Genomic DNA, 24,120 nt, shown 5'->3' with positions numbered 1-24,120 from the left:
ACTCCAAAATAATTACACTGAGAGTTAGAATTTGCATAAGGAATCAAATGGACTATTTTGTAATCACTAATAGTTACTTATTTACCATAATTTAAAATCCTTTCCCACAGCATTCCTTATTTCTTCACTGTTTTTTGATATTATTTGCAGAATGTGTAATAAATCAGTATATAACGAATGTAATGAACTAGTAGACACTGTGAGTTCTCTACAACCAAATGAAGTTTTTTTTTTTTCAAATTAATGAGTTCTGCCAAACAGGAAAACAAATAGTCCAGTAAGGCTTTTGTAGCTATAAAGTGTATTTTAGCCTAATATATTAAAAAAATAAATGGATTTTTTTCTTTTAGACTTCATATGAATTATTTACATAACCAAAATCTATGAATTTTATAGTTTCCTAATTAAGTGTGGATTCTTATGCCAAATATTACACCTAATTCCTAAAATCAATAGGATTCAAAATTCAAGATTTGCACAGGAATATACTTTGAGTTTTAGGCATGGGAGAACTTACATGATATATAAAAATTTGTTCCTCTACTCTCAATGAAAAGTACAAAATATCAGGGGAAAACACACCAAGAACAACTAGAAAAATCACAATTTGCAGCAGTCATTTAGTAATGGACAAAGATTCACTGTACCTCCATGACTAGTATTGAAGTTGAATATTGTAATCTTGGATCAATCACCTTTTGTCCAAAATCTTACACTTACCAATGTGGAAAAAATGTAGAATAAAATTACAGTTTCCCTTAAACAGAGTTGCTAACTCTGTTCTGAGTAGATCTTTTAGTCTCCAGTCATAAGATGCATTCACTTTAGAAATATTTTTAAAAATCATTTCCTAAATTTTTTTTATCAATTTTAATACTGAGGTAAAAAAAATTTTCTAGAGGAAAAAGGGTACATATAATTTACAATAAAAAAGATCAACAGCTTGATTGTTTACTCCGGGTGAATTATAGCCTTTCGTTCTGATAAAAGCCTACTAGGATTTACTAGTCATTTTGGAAAGGCAGTTTATATCTAGGATATTTCATGTCCTCCAAGAAGCTCTCAGGGGTGATAACTAAACTCAACGTAGTGTACTGTATTAAATATTAAAGACGCTGGATAGAAAGGTAAAGTCTAATTCTAATGATTACTTAAAGAAAATCATCTTATATAATGCTATCTTTCTGAATCACTTAGCGGTAATTAACTGATTTTTCATATTTACTCAAAATTTTATTTCCTCTTTTAGGACTTAGTAGAGGTTGATCAAACAATGCGTAAAGTTTATCACCAGTGTTACGTTATTTCCCTTGTCAAAGAAAATAAAGCTATATAAAAGCACATTCTAGATTTTTAATTCTTTCCTGATTGTTTTCTTCTCAAATTTTTTCATTCATGCAAGAAAAGTTTACTGAACACCTATCACATGCCAAACATTACTGCAGATGGTGGAAATACAGTAGTGATTAAAGCAGATGAAAGGACTTATGTTCTAGTAGAAGTATAAACAGAAAAGCACATAAATAAAACATGTAGATGGTGTGTGGCAATAAATACTGTAAAGAAAAATAGGGCAGAAAAGGAGACAGGAGTAAAGGGATTAGAAAAGAGAAGTCTCAATTTTCAATTTTAATTATAGTCATGAAAGTGAAACTTGAGCAAAGACCTAAAGGAAGTGAGGGAAAGAGCTATAAGGATATCTGAAGAGCTTTCCAGCTGGAGAAACAGCAAGTCAAGGACCCTGAGGTAGCAATGTTCCTGTTATGTTCAAAGAACAGCAAGGAAGCCAGCAACAAGGCCAAGTGAGCAAGGGATATAATAAGAGATGAGGTCATCTAGGACCAGAGCATGTATAGACCCTTGTAAGTTGTTGCAAGAATTGGTTTTCATTGTGGGTCAAATGAGAAGCTCGTGAAAGGTTTGCAGGAAAGAAGTGACCTGATCTGACATGCCCTTTACAAGGATCATTCTGGCTGCTCTTTTGAGGATAAATTAAAAGTAGGAAGATTAAATGGCTCTTTTAATAATGAAGTAAGGGTTGCTGATGGCTTGGGTCAGAATACTCACAGCAGAAGTGGAAAAATAGTAAGGTTCTACATATAACGTAATGGAAGAGCTGCCATGGATTTATTGATGGACTGGATGGGGTATGAGAGAACAACTGAAATCAAGAATAAGCATCAGGGATTAAACCCTGAGCAAATATAAGGATGGAGTTACCAATGACAGAAAGGAGGGAAACTGTTGGAGGAAGAGGTATGGTGGCAAGGGGCAGAAGAAAAATCAGGACCTTGGTTTTGAATGTTAACCCATAAATGCTTATTATACCTCTACACAGAGTTAAGTGATTTTAATAGGCAGTTGGACACATAAGTCGAAAGTACTGGGAAAAGGATCCAGAATGCCAAAAGATATAATAAATTTAGGATATCATCAACAGAATCAGTACATATAAGAATGCCCAAATTGAGCCTTGATATTTAAATGATTACATAATAATACATTGAGCCTGAGATTTACAAGTAATATCCCACACCAAATTTTGTACAACAGAAACAAAAAGTAAGCATCCTTAGGTAACTACATTCTAAATATACATTCCCTGTGGCTTTAAGATCCAAGAAGTAAGGGAAAAGGAAAAGGAAAGGGAGAGACATTTAAGGGAAGAAAGGGAGACTAATAGACTAATATTTAATCTCATTCTGATTTCCACCAAAGCACTGCTACTGGCAGAAAGGGCTGGCTAGGGATGTACACAGCTCTAAGCTTCTTGTGAGATTCATGCAAAAATATATTTGCCTCATCCCTATCATGTGCCAGGCACTAAGTAAGTACTGAGTATTCAACGGTAAATGAAGCAAACATAAATTGCTTAAATATGAGGATGGATAAAAAGTACACAAGTAAGTATACAACTACAAATTGTGGGAAATGCCATGAGAAAATAATATGGGGGACTGTTCTTAGATTGAGTGATCATATAAAGAATATAACATGAAAGCAAGCTTAAGATTTCTCTAAAAATCTAACTATTCAGTTTTACATAATTACATAATTGCCATACAAACCTGCTTTTCTCAAGGTTCTCTTCCTTTTTCCTTTAATTTTCCATTGTTTAGACATGAAGATTGCTATATTCTTGTAGTAAGTAGATGCTCAAAATATTTTATATAATTTTTATAAATGAGCATTACATTGATAATTTGTTATTTATAGCCACACCCACGAAAAATATATTTTTAGCTCTAAATGTATTTTGTGAGTACCGAATTTATATACTCAAATTAACAAAACATTCATAGCAAAACTAATGGAATGTGAAAAATCGAAGTTCTTAGTGGCTTAAGGACTGACAATAAGAAACATCTTAAATTTTATTTCATTAGAACATTTTCAGTAGCATTCCTACTTCACTCTCAGTAACTCAATATGATATAGTTCCATATCGAGTGACAAACTACGTTATTTAATAAGCCAGGTCATCAAAGTCAATATCCCATTTTATTTATGAGACACCTGTGTCAAGAGTAGCCACCAAAAAAACACACACACAAACCCAGTGTTTGCTCTCGGGTGTAAAAATGAGAGAACCTAGAAAAGTACACACTACTATAAAAGGAATACTTAATACTATGTAACTGAAAAATTAACTATAAGCAAAGATCTTAATTAAAATGTTTATAAGCTTGCTGCACAGACATTTTGACATTTCTTTAAGTAAAGTAACACCACTTTACATATGTGGTTCAGGTAGGGTTACTTTATTATATTTCATTTTGATTATTTGGAAAACCTCACAGTGAGGAATCTGTATATTAGCAAATATAAATTACCAACTAGAACACAGTGTTATTACGACTGTTGTTATAGGAATAATTTAAGTAACTCATTTTGCGAGTAGATAGTAACTTACCTGAAATGTAGATGACCTTTTGATCACTTCTTTGACCAAGGGAATTGGTCACCTTACAGACATAAACACCAGAATAATTGAAAGTCAAGGGATGGACAAAATGAAGAGTATTGTCTGAAGCCAATAAACCATCAGGCCACTGTCCATCCAACCTAGATTTTAAAAAGCATGAAATTATTTTAAGCAGCTTCAGACTTTATTCATTGATAGCTATTTAAATAAAATATTACACTTTTGAGATGTTAGTGATTCAAGAACTGGCATTCTTCAGGTAGAATTCACTATGAAATGGAAATATTAAGATATGAATTTTCATTTCAATAAGAATGAAGTAATTGATAAAATCCATTAAGAATACCCATTTTTTCAAAATAGCAATTGACATAAGTGCAAGAAGGCCAGCATATTAGAATGGGAGGGAAGGAAAGAAAAAAAATTAGGTGATTTTAAAGAATTATATTCAGAAAACTGGAAAACTAGAAAAATATATTATTTGAAGACCTACAGTATCAAAAGAATTAAAAATAATTCTCAGTGAATAGATCTATTCATGATATATCTACGAATTTCTTAAGAAATTTAAGATAAAAGCCACTTAAGTACATGATAATGTTTTAGCACCTTCCATAACATATTTAAATATTTTTATGTAACATATTAAATATTTAACATATTCAATTCATACTGAGCAAATCTATACTGTGCCCCATTCAAAGACAGTTTCTAAAGCATCAAAAAGGGTCTTCTTATAAAATAATCTCATTTGTAAAGTGGGCATCTGTGACGGTAAAAACCAACGTGCCATTCTGCACCAATTAACAATTTTTAAAAATGGTGTCTATACTAATTTGGCTAAGAGGTCTAGTGTATGCATTACTATAAACCACAATAGGAATAAAATCCCACTATGACAACTCTAAAGCCATTCATTGCAATGGAACTAAGTATACTGTTATGCATCATACTGCCAACCTTAGGGTACCAAAAAACACACCAAGAGGCATTTATTTTGAAATTATTTTTAAAGCCCATGAGTTATTTTTTAGGAGAACAAAAAGTCAAGTAAACCAAGCACTCAACTATTATAGTTTGAGCTAAGCAGATTTTCAAAAGGTTATTTATTCATTTACTCAGCCACCCATTATTTAATTGCCAGGAGCTTAATATTAACCATACTCTGCTCTGCTGGTGTTGCTGAGATACAGAAGTAAATAAGATACTGTATTTGCTTTCAATGATCTAAGTACACAGAAGACTGACAACTAATTACGAAGAGAATAAGAACAAAAAATAATAAAAAGGTAGAAAGAAACAAAACCAACACTGGACAATAGGAGGAATGATTTTGTTCTGCAAATCCAAAGGTCGTAGGTGGAAGAACAGTCAATAAAATCTTTTACAGTGCAGGAACTTCAATTTACATTGAAGAAAAAAGGTAATATTCTTACATGGTTTAAAAAACAAAAACACCCAACCTTCTAAAAAACTTTGATAAGAACATTTGTACAAGCACCGACTTTCAAAAGGTGAACTTCTAGGAGGATGAGAATGAATATGGAGTATATAAATACCAATTATCTCTCTACATTTTGAGGCCCAAATTCTAATCCCTTTAATTCTGAGAAATATAAAAATGGCTTATAATCCTTTAAAGTTGCTTATTCAAACAAGCCACAGTCAAAAAAAAAATCTAAATATCACATTAAACTCACAGCAAATGACATGCTAAGCACCTTCTATACTCTTTTACCTATGTTACCTGGTTTATATTCATTGTCTCTACCCTTACAACTCTATAATTTACTATTATCAGTGAGGAAACAAAGGATTAGAGAGGTTAGATGTCTTATTCAAAAAGACATTTCCAAGTACAGATACTAGGAAGGGAACTTGAAATTGTATGACTTTTAGAAATAACCTATCACACATCTTAACCAATGACTGCTTCCCACTTTTAAGAAAATGTAAATGAAAAAAACCTTCTCTACTTTAAAAACTGCATCTTTGCTTAAAGACAACAGATTGACCAAATACACTGTTTCCTTACTCTCACAAAATCCCACCTAAAACAAGAGTAAAGGAATTAAAAGCTATTAAAAACCCACTAGGAGAAAGAGAACAGGAGGCAGAATTCATCAGATAAGATGTTTCAACAAACTTTTAGAAGACAGAAAACAGACTGAGGAAACAATATATGCTATGAGCCACTGTTTCTCAGTCAAGAGTGATTTTGTCTCCAGGAGACAACTTGCAAGTCTGGAGACATTTTTGGTTTTCACAATGGGGTATGAGGCCAGGGATGCTGCTAAACATCCTGCAATTCATAGGACTGCCTCCCCCAACAAAGGTTTATCCAGCTCAACATGTCAACAGTGCCAAGGATGAAAAGCTCCACGTTGGGCTGAAGAAGTGCTTCCAAGAGGCGTATGAATGGGAATGCAGCCAATTTGGTCCAAGGAACCCAAGATTTGGAGTCTGACTCACTGTACTACTACAGAAGACCAGAGTGAAGCAGAGGGCTAGAATTATGGACATTAGTTGAAAGTTGAAAAAATAGACTCCTCTCAACTTTGTACAAATACTAGGCATTTATGTTTTAAAAAGAAGAATGAAGGTTAATTCAATAAATAAACTGAATGGCCACCAAAAAGGACTTCCACTCTTCCTGAGTGACATCTGAAGCTTCCCCAGGGAAATAACTCTCTACCTGATCACTCTAAATGGTATCTACTAATGAGCAGTCCCCACTATAAAGACAGAGTTTCCACTCAGAATTTTAATACATTTTAATATTTTAATGCATCACTGTGAAATGACTGGACAACTGAGAAAATTAAGGAATATCTACAAAATGAAAAACCAAACAAAAAAACAAAGGAAGAAAAGAAGAGACAATAAGAAGCAGTAAAAACTCTCTGAAGAGGAAATAACTTTAGTATTGTGTTCCTAGGAAGAAACAAAACATTACATCCATAAAATAAGAAAAAATGCAATGAAATGAAAGAGAAATAAGAAAATGCTCTTAGAAATTAAAAGTATGGGGGCTCCTGGGTGGCTCAATCAGTTAAGTTGCCAACTCTTGATTTTGACCCAGGCCATGATGTTCGTGTCCTGGGATTGGGCTCTGCGGGAGTCTGCCTGAGGATTCTCTCTCTCTCTCTCCCCCCCCCCCCGGCCCCTACCCCTACCCCCCATAAATAAATCTTAAAAAAAGAAAAAAAAAGAAATTAAAAATATGCATGCCCCAAAAATGTTTTAAATCAATTAAGTCAATGGGGAAAAAAGTCAAGGAAATTTCCTAGGAAAAACAAAACAAAACAAAAAACTGTTTGAAAAATAAGAAAGCATGTTTAGTACACAACAAATAGGAGGTCTAGTAAAAGCAAATTAAAAAAAGAGGGGAAATGATAAAAAAAATGACAAAATTATACATAGTTGATAGATACAAGTCTCAAGACTAAAGGCGGGCCCCAAATACTAAGAAATACAAATGAAAACCTTAGTATAACAGTTCGAAATTTTACAGATAAAGAGAATTAAGGATATTCTTTGAAGCTAAGAATTATTAGGCTCAGGGAAAACAAAGATCTTAGACAAAAGAAAACAGAATTCTAGTATACTACTGGCAGTAAATAATATTTACCTGTCATAGGGAGGCAGATCAACGAAACCAGAAACTGGTTCTTTGAAAGAATTAATAAGACTGATAAACCACTGGCCAGACTTAGCCAAAAGAAAAGAGACAGGACCCAAATTAATAAAATTATGAATGAAAGGGGAGAGCTCATGACTAACACCAAGAAAATAGAAACAATTATTAGAAATTATTATCAACAACTATAGGCCAATAAATTAAGCAACCTGGAAGAAATGGATGCCTTACTGGAAACCTATAAACCACCAAGACTAAAACAGGAAGAAATTGACAACCTGAATAGGCCAATAACCAGTAACGAGATTGAAGCAGTGATCAAAAACCTCCCAAAAAACAAGAGTCCAGGGCCTGATGGATTCCCTGGGGAATTCTACCAAATATTCAAAGAAGAAATAATACCTATTCTCCTGAAGCTGTTTCAAAAAACAGAAACAGAAGGAAAGCTTCCAGACTCATTCTATGAGGCCAGCATTACCTTAATCCCCCAACCAGGCAAAGACCCCATCAAAAAGGAGAATTTCAGACCGATATCCCTAAAGAATATAGATTCCAAAATTCTCAACAAAATCCTAGCTAATAGGATCCAACAATACATTAAAAGGATCATCCACCATGACCAAGTGGGATTAATCTCCGGGATACAAGGGTGGTTCAACATTCGCAAATCAATGTGATAGAACACAGTAAGAGGAGAGAGAAGAACCATATGGTCCTCTCAATTGATGCAGAAAAAGCATTTGACAAAATACATCATCCTTTCCTGATTAAAACTCTTCAGAGTATAGGGATAGAGGGAACATTCCTCAAGTTCATAAAATCCATCTATGAAAATCCCACAGCGAATATCATCCTCAATGGGAAAAAGCCGAGAGCCTTTCCCTTAAGATCAGGAACACAACAAGGATGCCCACTCTCGCCACTACTGTTCAACATAGTACTAGAAGTCCTAGCAACAGCAATCAGACAACAAAAAGAAATAAAAGGTATTCAAATTGGCAAAGAAGAAGTCAAACTCTCTCTCTTTGCAGATGACATGATACTTTATGTGGAAAATCCAAGACTCCACCCCCAAATTACTAGAACTCATACAGCAATTCAGTAATGTGGCAGGATTCAAAATCAATGCACAGAAATCAGTTGCTTTCTTATACATTAACAATGCAACTGTAGAAAGAGAAATTAGAGAAACGATTCCATTTACAATAGCACCAAAAACCATAAGATACCTTGGAATAAACCTAACCAAAGAGGTAAAGGATCTATACTCTAGGAACTACAAAACACTCATGAAAGAAATTGAAGACAACACAAAAAGATGGAAAAACATTCCATGCTCATGGATCGGAAGAATAAACATTGTTAAAATGTCTATGCTGCCCAGAGCAATCTATCCCTTCAACGCCATCCCAATCAAAATTCCAATGACATTTTTCAAAGCGCTGGAACAAACAATCCTAAAATTTGTATGGAATCAGAAAAGCCCCCAAATCGCCAAGGAAATGTGGAAAAACAAAAACAAAGCTGGGGGCATCACGATGTCGGATTTCAAGCTATTATTACAAAGCAGTGATCACCAAGACAGCATGATACTGGCACAAAAACAGACACAAAGACCAATGGAACAGAAGAGAGACCCAGATATGGACCCTCAACTCTATGGTCAAATAATCTTTGACAAAGCAGGAAAAAATATGCAATGGAAAAAAGACAGTCTCTTCAATAAATGGTGCTGGGAAAATTGGACAGCCACATGCAGAAGAATGAAACTTGACCATTCTCTAACACCATACACAAAGATAAACTCAAAATGGATGAAAGACCTCAATATGAGACAGGAAACCATCAAAATCCTAGAGAAGAACATAGGCAGTAACCTCTCTGACATCGCCCACAGCAACGTCTTTCAAGATACATCTCCAAAGGCTAGTGAAACAAAAGCAAAAATGAACTTTTGGGACTTCATCAAGATAAAAAGCTTCTACACAGCAAAGGAAATAGTCAACAAAACAAAGAGGCAACCCACAGAATGGGAGAAGATATTTGCAAATGACACTACAGACAAAGCGCTGATTTCCAAGATCCATAAAGAACTTCTCAAACTCAACACCCAAAAAACAAATAATCAAGTCAAAAAATGGGCAGAAGACATGAACAGACACTTCTCCAAAGACCTACAAATGGCTAACAGACACATGAAAAAATGTTCATCATCATTAGCCATCAGGGAAATTCAAATCAAAACCACATTGAGATACCACCTTACATCAATTAGAATGGCAAAAACTGACAAGGCAAGAAACAACAGATGTTGGAGAGGTTGTGGAGAAAGGGGAACCCTCTTACACTGTTGGTGGGAATGCAAGTTGGTACAGACACTTCGGAAAACAGTGTGGAGGTTCCTCAAAAAATTAAAAATAGAGCTACCCTATGACCCAGCAATTGCACTACTGGGTATTTACCACAAAGCCACAGATGTAGTGAAAAGAAGGGCCATATGTGCCCCAATGTTCATAGCAGCAGTGTCTGCAATAGCCAAACAGTGGAAAGAGTCGAGATGCTCCTCAAGAGATGAATGGATAAAGAAGATGTGGTCCATATATACAATGGAAAATTACTCCGCCATCAGAAAGGATGAATCCCCAACTTTTACATCAACATGGATGGGACTGGAGGAGATTATGCTAAGTGAAATAAGTCAAGCAGAGAAAGTCAATTATATGGTTTCCCTTATTTGTGGAAATAAGGAATAGCATGGAGGACATTAGGAGAATGAAGGGAAAAATGAAGGGGGGGGGGAATTGGAGGGGGAGATGAACCATGAGAGACTATGGACTCTGAGAAACAAACTGAGGGTTTTAGAGGGGAGGGGGGTTGGGGAGATGGGTTAGCCTGGTGATGGGTATTAAGGAGGGCACGTACTACTACATGGAGCACTGGGTGTTATACGAAAACAATGAATCGTGGATCACTACATCAAAAACTAATGATGTATTGTATGGTGATTAACATAACATAATAAAATTAAATTAAAAAAAAGAATGCTTTTCACTAAATAATTTCCCTTTAGAAGTATGTGATATTATTACCTGCTCCACACAGATTTGAAGGGTGGTGGATTTGCATCAGCATTACACTTGAGATTAACACCTTTTCTTCCTACAAACCAATTCCCATCATAGCCTGTTACCGAAACTTCTGGTGCATCTATAAAATAAATGCATAACAGTACAAATTATCTTTTGTTAATGATAAATGCAACATGTAACGACAAAGCATTAACATAATGACTAAACTTCAGAAGAACAGAAATCATTTTTCCTTCTGTCAATATACATAACCATTGTGGAAGACAGTAGTTAATAAATATTAGTTGACTGAAAGAATAAGTGCATGAATGGACAATGAGTACCCAAACACTACGTAACTATAGCAAGTACAGTTCTAGTTATTATGGACACTGAATATAAAGATATTCACAAACATATAATCACCAAGAACAAAATATAAGAGTCCTATTATGAGAAGTGTAGATTTATGAACAAAGGAAATACATTATACTATTTAATTTGATGAGACATGGCATTTAAGTTCCAAGTCACCATATAAAACTGTCTTCAAAGAAATGTTTAATCGGAAAGAAAGTATCCCCTGAGAGATACAAAGTCAATTACAGAGATTAGATTCCCTGTATTACAATTAATTAATATTCTATGGGTAAGTAGAGATGTGACACAAACTTTCTAAGGCTATAATTACAACTAAAGTAAGTTATCTGTGGCCTCAACTGTTCTAAAACATTAAATTTTAACCATTCAATGCACCCAAACGTCTTTTGGTATATGTGCAATATAGTTAGTTAAATAAGCAATTATCCATATTTACCAGCAATATAAATTTATGCATTTAAACCATACAATCCAATACGAATCATTCATTCAACCATCATATTGTTTAACTCCTAATAAGTGGCAGGCACTGTTTTAGGCATTTGGTATAAATACAGACTCTGTATTCGTAAAATTTATTTTCCAATAGTTTTTAATAAGGAAGAGAATATTTTAAAAGTATTAAACTAAAACCTGTTATGAGAGCCAAGAAGGAAAAGAACAGGATGATATAAAGAAGAACCTAATTTAGACTGGGGATGAGGCTGAGGAAGGTCATGAAAGCTTCCCTAAGGAAACGTCACTTATGCATAGTACAGGGACCCTCCTGTGAGTTACACAGTAAACTAGATAAAGAGTACAGGATCAGATGGGAAGTTAGAGACCAGGTCAGTTCAATTCTGTCAGGTAAGCTTGATCTATTATCAAGCAATGTTTACAAAAAAGAGTAGTAAAAAATTAAACTTATACTAAAATACAATTAATTACCTTAGTAATTTTAAGAAAGAAATGCCTGCCTCATAAATGACAAGAATTAACATTTTTGTAACTTACAACTGGTACTAAAAAATGTTGCTGAAAGAACAGTAGAGAGATCTGTGAGTTTAATTTCTTTTAATAGGAGGAAGGAATAGGTATTAAGGTAAGGTATCCCCAAAGAAAACCTCTAAATTTTGAGATCTGAACTTTGGATATAAGATTTTATCTCCTTAAACTTTATTCACATGTTTTATAGGTCCCAATTAAAAAGAGGAAAAAAATCATGAGTACTCTAAGAATATTTTAGGAGCAAGGCAATAAATCTAAGCCATAATTATATAAGTCTTACATTAAAAGAAATATTTTTATATATTTAGGATTGCATTCAAGCAAACAACAACCAAAAAAGCATAATGTACATAATACAAATGAAGAAAATTTCAGTCAATTACTAGATACAAGGAAGGACATTATATTTAAGAAAAATATTAATAGTACTTACAATTGGGATCTGAATTTTACAAGAAAAAGGAAAAAGTTAAGAGTCTGTGAAAGTAAGGTAGGAAAAGGAAAAAGAGAAATTTTAATTGGATTCTCCAGAGAAGTGAAAAGAAGGTATCTGCACTCAAGAATAAAATGGTAGTAACATTCATGTAAGATAACTTCCCAAGTTCAACCCTATAAATGTTGAAAAAGATTCTTAGAATTAGCTTTAGAAACCATTACATCAAGTGTAACGAATATGTGCAATTTAAAATTCCATGTATGTCATATCAAAAAATAAAACACTAAGAACAAAAACTGTAACGCCTCCTTTTAAAAACCTATTAATTTTCATTATCCTTAAGTTACATGCATTATCACTTTTTCTTCTGCTCAAAATTTTTAAATGCAACACAAAGAATGTGTCAACAACTGAGCTAACGTATAGGAGAAAGTATATACACATACAAACTTTACACACAAGGGAGCATCCCTTAACAAAAAAATAAAAATAGGAGACGGGCCAAGCTTTGAACCTTATCTACAATGGTTATTATCCCAATGATAGACAGTCTTTAAAATACTGTCTTACTATATGAGAATCTTACAACATGAACAGTAAAATCAGATGAGAAATAGTCCTGGAAAAACAAAGATTTTCAAACTAATTAATATGCATCTAGGCAGTAAAAGATTCTTGCTGAAAACATCATGGGTAGCATCAATAAAACTGAGTAATAGTTAAATTAATCGAACTGGCAAAGTAGTTGTTGTCTCTAAGTATTGCACATTTTGAGGTATAAATTTCCACAATTTGCTTAAGTCCAGCCTATTTTTAAGGTCTAAAAAGGAGAAGGCTAAATAATTTTAGGTTGGAGAGCGACTTTAAAGTCATTGTCCATCTTTACAAACTAATAAAAAATGTTCTGGTTAAACGAAATTTCCATGAAGGTATTTTTAAAAATAAAAAAAAAAAAGTCAATAAGGAAAAGATGTAAGAGTATCTGAATATTAAATATTCAAACTAACAAGTCTGACATAGAATTATGTCACAGGAAGAAAGTTAAAATAAAATGCATGACATGTTTACAAAGCAAATGTTATTGCTTACTTACACTGTATATCTAATATGAAAGAATATCGGATGTCCTTTTCCAAGGCTGGATGTTTTACAACACAGGTAATCCGCCTTCCTCTAGCAAATCTGGTTGGAAACAGCTTGTACTGGCTGACAATTGTTGCCGTTTCATTTGGAAAAGAAGTTGTAGTGGATTCCATTTCACCAAGATCACCTTCCCAGTCAATATGTGCAACTGGTTTTCCAGTGGCTGCGATGCAGATGGCTGCTACTGTTTCATTTCCTCCATCAATTAAAGAATCTGGCCCTTTTATCAGGCTCACAGTGGGTTCAACTGTTCAAATTTTAAAAAATAATTAGTCACATTTCAAAGAAGAATATATTTACATCTTTCCAAGCCGTATCTAGCCATATTTCATAAACTTAGGGGCAAATGCATATAAAATCTACACATACGCTTTTAAGTAATGCCAACATCAGCTGGATTCTTGGAAGAGAAGATCATGAGCCAAGACAAACAAGAAGCTCAGCAAGACTTGAAAACCTTAAGGAAAGTTCTCCCTAGGAGAGATACGATTTTTCTTTATAGGGACCGATGAGTTTGCCCCAAAGTTAGTATATGAAAAATTCCTGTAAATTGGATAATTTTCATTATGAGATTTTAAATATTACTCTGAAAGGGGAAAAGATGTAGTTTTAAGACACAGTGCTTCATTTTGCAGCAAAAATGCTTATAGAAAATATAAATTAAGTTACCAGTATGGAACCTACACTGTTAAAATGTAATGTCAATAATAGTTACATTTATTAGAATGTGTATCCCATTATCTTATTCTAGTATAACAAAGGTCCTTAGCAAGTGAAAGTAACCTTAATGTTTAGACCTTTCAATCTACTTTCCATATATCCTATCTCTTCATATTTTCCAGCAAATTTCATGTGCTTCTTTCTGCATAAATTCCTCAGTCTCACCTCATAAATTGTCTCAAGCCTACAGTTTATTCTGTATATTAAGTTTTTATCTCAATAACTTATTTATTTCCAAAGTTTCCAACCAGTTTTCAATGCCATCTGTTCTTGATTTGTGTCTAACTATTTTTGTTTCATAATCTACTCGAGATACTAATATTTTCCTTATGTATTTCCTTATGTATTGTATAAGATGTATTATTGTAAAATAACAAAGGGGAAAGTACATTCAACACATGTAATGAATACTTTATATTGTAAACAACACACATCTTAATGAAAAACATTAGTACCTTCCAGGTCACTCAACATGCTTCTTGATCTTAACACCTACTTGCCCAAGTATGAAATCATTATACTGACTTTGGAAATAAATTTTTGCTTACTTTCCATGACAGGTCTACAAGCAACAACTACAAAGCTAAACAACAATGGCATTTTACCTGTTTCTGAACTTTATATGAATGGTATTGAACTATATGCATTTTTCTTTGACTCAACTTTGTGCTCCTGAGATTAATTTATTTGAGAATAATCAGACTTAATTTATTATTTTGGAATTCGGGGTTCTTTTTACTTTTAATTTTTAAATCATTTAAATTTCCATGCAATTCTATAAATTATTAACTGCTATACAGTTTATTTACCATTGGACATTGGTGCTATTTCCTGTTGAGTATAAACAATTTTACAAGAAACATTCTCACTGGTGTATCGTGGTATATTTGTACGGGTGTTTCTCTAGTTTGTCCCTTGTAGTGGAATTGCTACTACTCTTTTTATTTTCAACTTTACGAGATAATGCCAAAAAGCTTTCCAAAGTAACAATTTACTCCCAATCTTAGAGATCCTATCAGTTCAGACACTCACCACAGTTGATATTGTCTGACTTCTCAATGTCTGTCCACCTTATATATAATGGCGTATTGTCGAGACTGTATTTTTTAATTTCTCATATTATGAATGAGGTTAAAGGTCTTTCCATGTTTAGGCCATTTGGAATTTCTTCTGCAAAATGCCTATTAAAGCCAACTGCTTTTTCTTACTGATTTGGAAGGAGAGCCCTTTTTTAAATTATATGTGGTAAAAATATCCTCTCTACCAGTTTAGGGCTTATCTTTTTGCCCAATGGTGTGTTTTGATGAGCAGAAGTTTTTAATTCAAATGTACTAAAATTGATCAGTTTTTAATTTCTTTTATTGTTAACTGCTTTTATACACTAAAAATTACTTCGCTACTTCAAGGCCAATTACTATGTGATTTTTTTATAGTTTCCTGCAGAAATTTTATAGATTGACTTATCTCTTCAAATGTTAAATGATGCTGTTTAATAGTCTGTATCTGATAATTCCAGCATCCTATATCTTTGCATGTCTGTTTCTGTTGTCTTATTTGTGCTGGCTGCTCCTTGTGAGGTCTTCTTTACTTGTATACCTGCCGATTCAAGGAGACTATATGCCTGTGTTTGAATAACTAAGGTAGAAATAATGTGAGGTCTAGAATAAAGACACTTTTCCTCTAGAAAAGATCTGAGTTTTCTTCTGCCAAACTCCTGAAATCACTAACCAGTCCAGGATCTCCTGAATTTAAGATCAAACCACTTAGGTCATTATAAACCTGTAAGTCTATAAGAAGGCTGGTTTATTTCTAGTTTCCTACTATTCCAAAAATGTAAGCCTTTGGATACCAGGTGAATAAGAGAAGAGTTATTAGACATCCCCCATCTTGAGCAGAACTACACTTAGAAATTTGTCTCTGTCTTCTCAAGGCTTTCAAAATCGCAGCTTAGCATCTCAGGTGTTTCTTCTGAATTATCAAAAGTCCTCAGGTTGAATGCAACTTTCAGTGCTAGGCTTATTTCTGTTTTTACCTACTCCTAGATTTTTTTTTTTTTTTTTTAAAGATTTTTTATTTATTTATTTGAGAGAGAGAGAATGAGAGAGAGCAAGCACATGAGAGGGGGGAGGGTCAGAGGGAGAAGCAGACTCCCTGCCGAGCAGGGAGCCCGATGCGGGACTCGATCCAGGGACTCCAGGATCATGACCTGAGCCAAAGGCAGTCGCTTAACCAACTGAGCCACCCAGGCGCCCCTTACTCCTAGATTTTGATCCACTTATATTTCTCACTATGTTCTTACTTCCTTGAAGCTTTCGATGGTATTTTATATTTCACTCCCATGGGAGAGTTGGTCTGAACAACTTATGCCATCATTAATAGAAACTTTTAAAGTCAATTTCAAGTTACGTTATTTCTGTTTCTTCTGAAGGGAATCAATCTGGTTGTAGACTTTATTTGCTTTCTAAAGTTACTTTTCTCATATATTTCAATATTTTAGTTAACTTCTCTATAACCTTCCCTGTCTAGCAGTTTTGCTGTTGCTTCCTCTTAAGATGCTACCAATGCCCTGTGTACTTGAATGGAGGGAACATGGTTTTCCCAGCCCTGTGTGAACACCAGGACTGTTACTTAGATCTAATGCTTTCTGCTGGTTCTTTCCCCAAACCTCAAAAGTGTCCTCTCCCATGGACACAGATCAGTACTAACCCAAAGACTTCAGAGGGCCCTTCTGTAGATCTCTAAAACACACACTCTCTGATGCTCTCTGCTTTCCAGTATTTCTGCTCCACGAATTCTAATCACCTGTCCTCCCTGAATTCCAGTATGTCTCTTTTACTCCCTGACACCATCATTCTCTGCTTCAAATCCTTGTCACTGAGCCTGGAAATTGCCTAAGGAGGAAGCTAGAACATTATAGGGACTCACCTTGTTTGTTTTCCTTCTTTCAGGGATCATAATCCTACACTGCCTATTGTCCAATGACTAAAAACTGTTTATTTGCCTGGTTTCTTGTTCTTAGAGAGAGGGTAAATCCAGTCCCTGTATTCCATCATCCACAGCAAGGGAAGTCTATTTTTTTTAAATTATGTTCAGTTAGCCAACATATAGTGGAAGTCTATATTTTTATTGCAAAAGCAGTATTTCTAAAAATTGGGAAAATGGGGAAAAATTATCCACAACGACAATATCCTAATGCAGTTATTATCATTTTCTTGGCATACCTACAATTTTTTGGGTCTTCTCCTCAGGCAGCAACACTTCTCTTAACCATAATTTTAACAACTATAAAATATCCCATCAAGAGAAGTAAGCAATTGCAAAACAACTGTTCTACTGTGGGGCATTTGTTGCTAAATTTTCCCAAAGCTTTTTTGTTATATCACATTCCCTTAATTTGGTTTCTATTAATACCACTCCACTGAAACTCTAATGTTACCATGTAATCTACAGGCTTAATATTTTTGTTTGCCATTCTCTTTTTCTAATTTGGTAGAAATTCAAACTTTGACACAGTTCTTCACATTCAGTTCCAAAAGAATTAAGTACTAATGCCTTAAGGTACCTGTTCTAAGTAATGAATTGTCATCTGGGCTGTACATTTAGAATACAAGCTGTGCACCATTCTTAGGAAAACTGAAAAAATGGTTATTCAAATCATGTTCTATAGGGCTTAATACTCACTGTGGGAAAAAAACTGCTAGAATAATCTTAAAACTTTTATCTTCTCCTGTTCCAAGTAGTATTATTTTGCCTGAGTTTTTCTCAAAGCTCTCGTTGAGCTCTTCATCTCTATTTCTTCTAACCTTTGCCCTAATAAATACTGGGTTCTGGGCCTTCAATTACTGTTTGCATCTCCCTTAGAAATTTTTATCTGATACACACTACTATCTACATGATCCCTAATTTTCTTCAATTTTGATACAAGGCCTGACTCCACAGTTTCTAACCACCTGCCTGGTGTTGTTTGCCTATATATCCTCAAACTCAATAAAGCAAATGCCTCCCAATCTTAGCCTCCCAATCCCAACACCTGGTTTTCATTCAGACACGCCCATTGGAATTAATAACACAATTTACTCAATCACCAAGGTTCAAAACCTGTTTATGTTCAAACCTCCTTTGTTTCTTGTATCCAATCAGTTATGAAGTCTTGACAGCTATTCCTTTGTAATAGCTCCCTTCTTCCCTCAAGTGGTGGAAATCAGAAAATTAATTTCAAGCTTTCATGGCCACATGACTGAGGGATTATGATTTTAGGACTTCGTTTCAATCCATCAAAAACACCAGACTAATCTTCATAAATCACAACTTTTATCACATTACTCCCTGAATCTCATCTACTATGACTTAAATATCCCTCCAAGCAAGGTGAGAAGGTGATCAAAGCAGTGTTTCTCAAACTTTATTCTGCATACAAATCACTTAGAAATCCTGCTAAAATGTAGACTTATCATTCAGTAAGTTTGGGAGGGGCCTGACATTCTGTATTTCTAACAAACTCCCAAGTGCTGCCAATGCTGCTGGTTCAGCAACCACACTTTACATAGCAAGAGTCTGAGGGTAAAAGAAGGGAGGCGAGAAGTACAACACCTTACACCAACTTGGCATTTCTTAGTAATACAAAGCTCAAATTCCCCATCATAACATTCAAGTTACTTTAATGCAGTCCTACTCAACCTTTCTAGACTTCAATTCTGGTACTTTATATAAATCCTCTGAACAATCAACAAATTATTCAGTGGTTCCACTAATGAGGGTTCTCAACAATGAGCGATCTCTCCCCTCCTCTTCCAGAGGACACTTGGCAATGTCTGGAGACATTCTAAGCTGTCATAACTGCTACTAGCATCTGGTGGGTAGAGGTCACGGATGCTACCAAACAGTCTACAATGGACATGACAGCTCACTACAACAAAGAATTCCAGCCCAAAATGTCAACAATGCTGACGCTAAAAAGAACTCTGCCCTAATGTATGTTGTTTTCTGCCTCCCTGCACTGGCTCATTTATTCTCCCTATACTTATTTCCCTTTTGCTTACCCCAAACCTACCCAAAATTCAAGGACTTTTGTAGACTACTAAGTTTCACCAATCCATTCCTACACCCTACTTAAATAACACTTAAATGGTGTATGACTGCTATATACTAAGAACTCTTGTAGGCCTGAGAGAGATACAGTTAAATTTTGAAGTACAGAGTTGCAGTCCACCACGTGTTTATAATGGAGAAAACACATAACAAACAGTATGGTAACTGCAGCAATAGCTAAGTTCAAGATACAATGGCAAAAGAGCCAAAAAAGAAAAAAAACAAACAAACATCAAACTGCAAGTGGGTATATATTTCAACAATGGCTTCTAAAAGGCTGTGGTTTGATAAATAGCAGTTAAATACAAGAATGTAGGAAGAGAGACAGGAAGAAAAAGAAAGCAATCCAAGAAGAAAGAAAAACACATGTAAAACATAAACAGGTATTACCAGAACTGCAAATAGTTCATCATGATTATTAAATTTGTGTTACTAGGAAAAGTGGAGCAAGAAATGAAATAGATGAAGCTAGAGACGTAGGCATGGGTAAAATCATGAGTAGTCTTGTACTATAAACAGTCTTAAGTTTTAAACCACTGAGTACTGTATTAATTTAGGGGGAATTACTAAAATTTATGGCAAAAAAAGCCTTTATTCCCATGCGTTCCCTCTTCCACACACAAACTATTATTTTCTAGCCAATGAACTTCTTTTGTGACCTTTTTTACCCTGATGGCCTGCACTTGATTTTTCAGATATTTATTTTATGCCTTGCCTTCTAATCAAAATGTTTCTCAAAAGTATCAATTTCATAAACATGAGTTATATTTTCCCACAGCTGTTTGGGCAGTGTCATAAACATATGAAGTCCTCAAATATTTAATTTTATTTCTATTTTTAAATAGTAGCTTTCAACATGAAAAAATATCTGACAGAGCTGGACGAAACGGCTCTCCTGCATGTCAGAGACCCTGAAATGATGCCTTTAAATCTTAGGGGCTGTGAACTTGTTCGCTGCTCGGGAAGCAGAAACTAAGACCAAGTGAGGAGCACAAAGGGCTTTTTACTAGAGTGTAACACCCAGGAGGAGAGTGAAGGAGGGTTGGGGAGGGGAGCTATCAGCAGATCCAACCAAGTCCCCAACAGACAAACAGGTAGATGCAGAGCAGACTGCCCATTAAAGGAGTCCTACTGTGAGTGGAAATGGCTAAGGTTGCTATTAATCTTTACTCTATTATTCTAAAAGTACAAGCCAGTATTTCCAAATTGGTATACCTTTCACTGCAAGTGGCTATCTTAATGCTGATAAGCTCATTTTAAATTCCACCATAAATTCTAACCGTTATCAGATAGGAAAAAGCAGATTGTTCATTATGAGCAATGGCCCAAGATTTAAACAGCTATGAAATGCACAGTAGCAGAAATAAAATTTCATTTCAGAAACAAACATGAAGTTTATCAATGGCTCTAAAACAAGTCATTTAAATAAATGGAAAAGGTTATTTAAAAAGGAAATTTAAGGTTTGAAATTTTGAGAAAGAATACTGAAAATGTCAAAAACACTGAGCACTTAGTATTATAAATAAAAAACAATATTTCATGAAAAAAGTAAAATAACTAAGAACCACATAGCATTATATAGATAGGCAGGTAGATACAAAATTTTGTTTAAATTGAGACAGCCGAGAATCACAGAATTTTAAGACAAAACTTGAAAAATCACATTTGAATTATTTCAAATCTAGATTTATATATATACAATTACTTTAAAATCCTGAAAAAACTTTTACTATAATCCTTGCCACTACCACCAAAATATACAATTCAAGCATACCTACCTAATACAGTTACAGTTGTAGAGGACTGAGCATTTCCAAGCGGGAATGTAACAGCTTTGCATATGTATTTTCCAGAATCAGAGAATCCTATGTTATGTAGAGTAATTGTCGCATCATTAAGTGAATAGTTTTTAAATAAGACTCTTCCCTGATACTCTCCTTGAACAGAGAATCCATACTGAGGATGATGAACTGCAACAGTCTGTGAACTTTTGCCATGGATCTTCTCCCATGAAATTTGTGTTATAGTTTCATTTACTTCAATTAAACACTTCAATGAAACATTCTTTCCCCATACTGCTGTGACATGTGGCTCCACAATAATTGGCCCAGCTAAGGCACCTATGGGGGAAAAAATAGTTCTTAAAATAGAAAAAAGTTATACTAACATATGATCATTCTCCCTCCCTTCTTCTTTCCCTCTGTCCCTCCCACAAGCCCTTCTATAGGTGCTCACCTGCATGTCCATGCACATTCACATACACACATACATTTATGACTAAATAATAGGAAGGACTCAAAAGAGGCAGATGTTCCCAGGGCTGAATGTTAGACCCAAAGAGTGACTCTCAGATAAATCAAATACCTGCCAATATGTGTCGCAGTGGAAAAAGCACTAGATTGGACCAAGAATAAGCTTGGAAGGAGATCATTCCCCAGTCAAGCCTCCAGATGAGATCCCAGCCCTAAATGACTCCTTGACTGCAGTCTTGTGAAAGACTCTTAGGCAAAGAAACCAGCTGAGCCATGCATGAATTTCTGACACAAAGAGGGATAATAAATGCATGTCATTTTAAAGCCACTGAACTTTAGGGTAATTTATTACTTCACAGTAGATCACTAATACATGAAGGATCTGTCAAACCAAATATAATACTAAAGTATCTTCTGGAGGGTTCCTCTATCAAGAATCTCTATAAAAAACTTCATTTAAGACAGACCAACTACCAGAAAGCATTAATTTAAAAAACATTTATGTAAATGTGGAATCAATTTTTTTTTTCCTATTTCGTGGATGAAGAAAAAAATCCCACAAGCAAAAGTTAAAATGAAATGACATCAAACTTCTCCCCTGTAATACTGACTTCCTTGGGCGAAATCTAAATTATTTTAGGACAAATAAGACTAATATTTATGAATATTAAAGTCAAGCAAGATGCTGCTCAGTGACAAGTATATTGGAACATATATATAAGCCCTTGGAGAGTTTATGACTCACATGTCTCCTGACAAAATAAATATTCAAATTCAGAAGTAAATCAATATAAACACTCAAACATGGAAACTGTAAAAACAATACATTTTATAAATATCATCTTTGAAATTTAAAGTTATGTCTTATTAATATTCTTAAATACAAAAATGTAGAGGGTGTCACTTTAAAAATAACCAAGAAAAATGTGTTTAAACATGTTCAAGGAGATCTAAACAACAACAAAAACTTTACAAATTATTATTTCCACCAGCCCTTTTTGGGAGAAAAAAACCATAAATGTATAAGTAAAATATAAAGAAATAGACAAAATATGCCATCCAAATTGTAAATGAATTAAAAAATAGTAAGTAAACAAACAAGAGAGCAAACTGTACCATCTAGGAAATGATTGAAGATGTATTACAAAAAAGGATAACATAATAAAAAAATAAAAATAAAAAAATAAATTATCATAAAAACAAAACAAAACAAAAAAGGATAGACAATTCACACTGACTATACTTAACAGTTATGGAAGAAAAAGGTTTTTTTAACCATTGTCCCAAAAAAGTATCAAGTCCTCAAAATTTACCATTGTGTTCTATCATGCTTTCAAGCGTAGATAATTACTAAGCTTTTAAAATTAATCCAAGACATATACATTTTATAAATACGTAATGTATTTTAGCAAGCTATCATAAGCCTAGTACTAAACCAAAAATATACAAAGAAAAGGACAATTTATGAGTATTAAAATTTTCACATATTACGAAATAATACCCAGCTTTGTGTTTAAAGAAAAAGACACAATGACAAAGTAGGATATTCCAAGATTGTAAGGATATTTTTAAACTATTTATCACACTGAAAGCTCACATTGACTTTCTCATTTGATGCTGAAAAGGCATTTTATAAAGTTTAGCATTCATTATCTGATTTTTTAGAAAACTCTAACAACTGAGAAAAGAAGGATTCTTAATAATAAAGTAGATTATTTTCAAATCAGTGGCCATCACCACAACACTAAAATAGAAAAAGGGGGCATTGCTATTAAAAAAAGATCAAGACAAAATGGTGCAGTATCATTATCACTGTTCAACTGACAATGGAAATTCCAGTGCAATGAGGCAAAAAAAAAAAAAGAAAGAAAGAAAGAAAGAAAGAAAGAAAGAAAGAAAGAAACAGGGAAGGTAAAGCATTAGAAAGGAACAGACAGAATTATTATTTGAAAAACCTATTACCTGAAAAATCTAAAAAGGCCAAGTAAAGGGCTATTAGAACAAATAATATGGGTGCATATAAAACATGCAAAATATATCCAAAATATATAATCAGCATGTTAGGATACGTGATAACCTTTACAAATTTATTATAGAGAAGACAATATTTGTAAAACATTAATATTTCAAATGCCCATGAATAAAGTTGTAAAGAACTATAAACCTGAGCAACTGACTTGAATATATTTAAGATATGTCATGTTCCTGTAGGAAAACTTAATACTATTTAGACATCATATCGCCCCATATCACACAAATTTCAAAGCAACTGCAGTGAAATCTCTGATAAAAATTCTTGAAACTAGACTAGTGACAATAGCTAAGAAATATTTCAAAAACAACAATGGCCCAGTAGGAGGGAGGGGAAATGCTAAAATAAAAATAATAAAAAGCTTACTATTAGTATCTGAAAACAATTTAAAGTACACAAACTGACCTATATATATATATATATACACACACACACACATAAAATAATA

The 24,120-nt window shown here is 34.0% G+C and overlaps 1 protein-coding gene across 3 annotated transcripts in view; it reads right to left on the bottom strand.

The window, feature by feature from the left end:
• The window catches only part of NECTIN3 (nectin cell adhesion molecule 3), a 123,004-nt gene that overhangs the window by 59,549 nt on the left and 39,335 nt on the right, over positions 1–24,120 (bottom strand). For all 3 annotated transcript variants that reach the window (XM_036088798.2, XM_078065833.1, XM_036088797.2), the window contains exons 2-5: positions 21,167–21,508; positions 13,531–13,827; positions 10,655–10,772; positions 3,914–4,065 (exon numbers count right to left, since the gene is read on the bottom strand). In XM_036088798.2, the coding sequence (XP_035944691.1) occupies positions 3,914–4,065; positions 10,655–10,772; positions 13,531–13,827; positions 21,167–21,508 (909 nt within the window). The remainder of the gene's footprint in view (positions 1–3,913; positions 4,066–10,654; positions 10,773–13,530; positions 13,828–21,166; positions 21,509–24,120) is intronic.

The sequence above is a fragment of the Halichoerus grypus genome, chromosome 1, assembly GCF_964656455.1.
Source record: "Halichoerus grypus chromosome 1, mHalGry1.hap1.1, whole genome shotgun sequence".
NCBI lineage: Eukaryota > Metazoa > Chordata > Mammalia > Carnivora > Phocidae > Halichoerus > Halichoerus grypus.
This window is presented reverse-complemented; position numbering and strand designations above follow the sequence as displayed.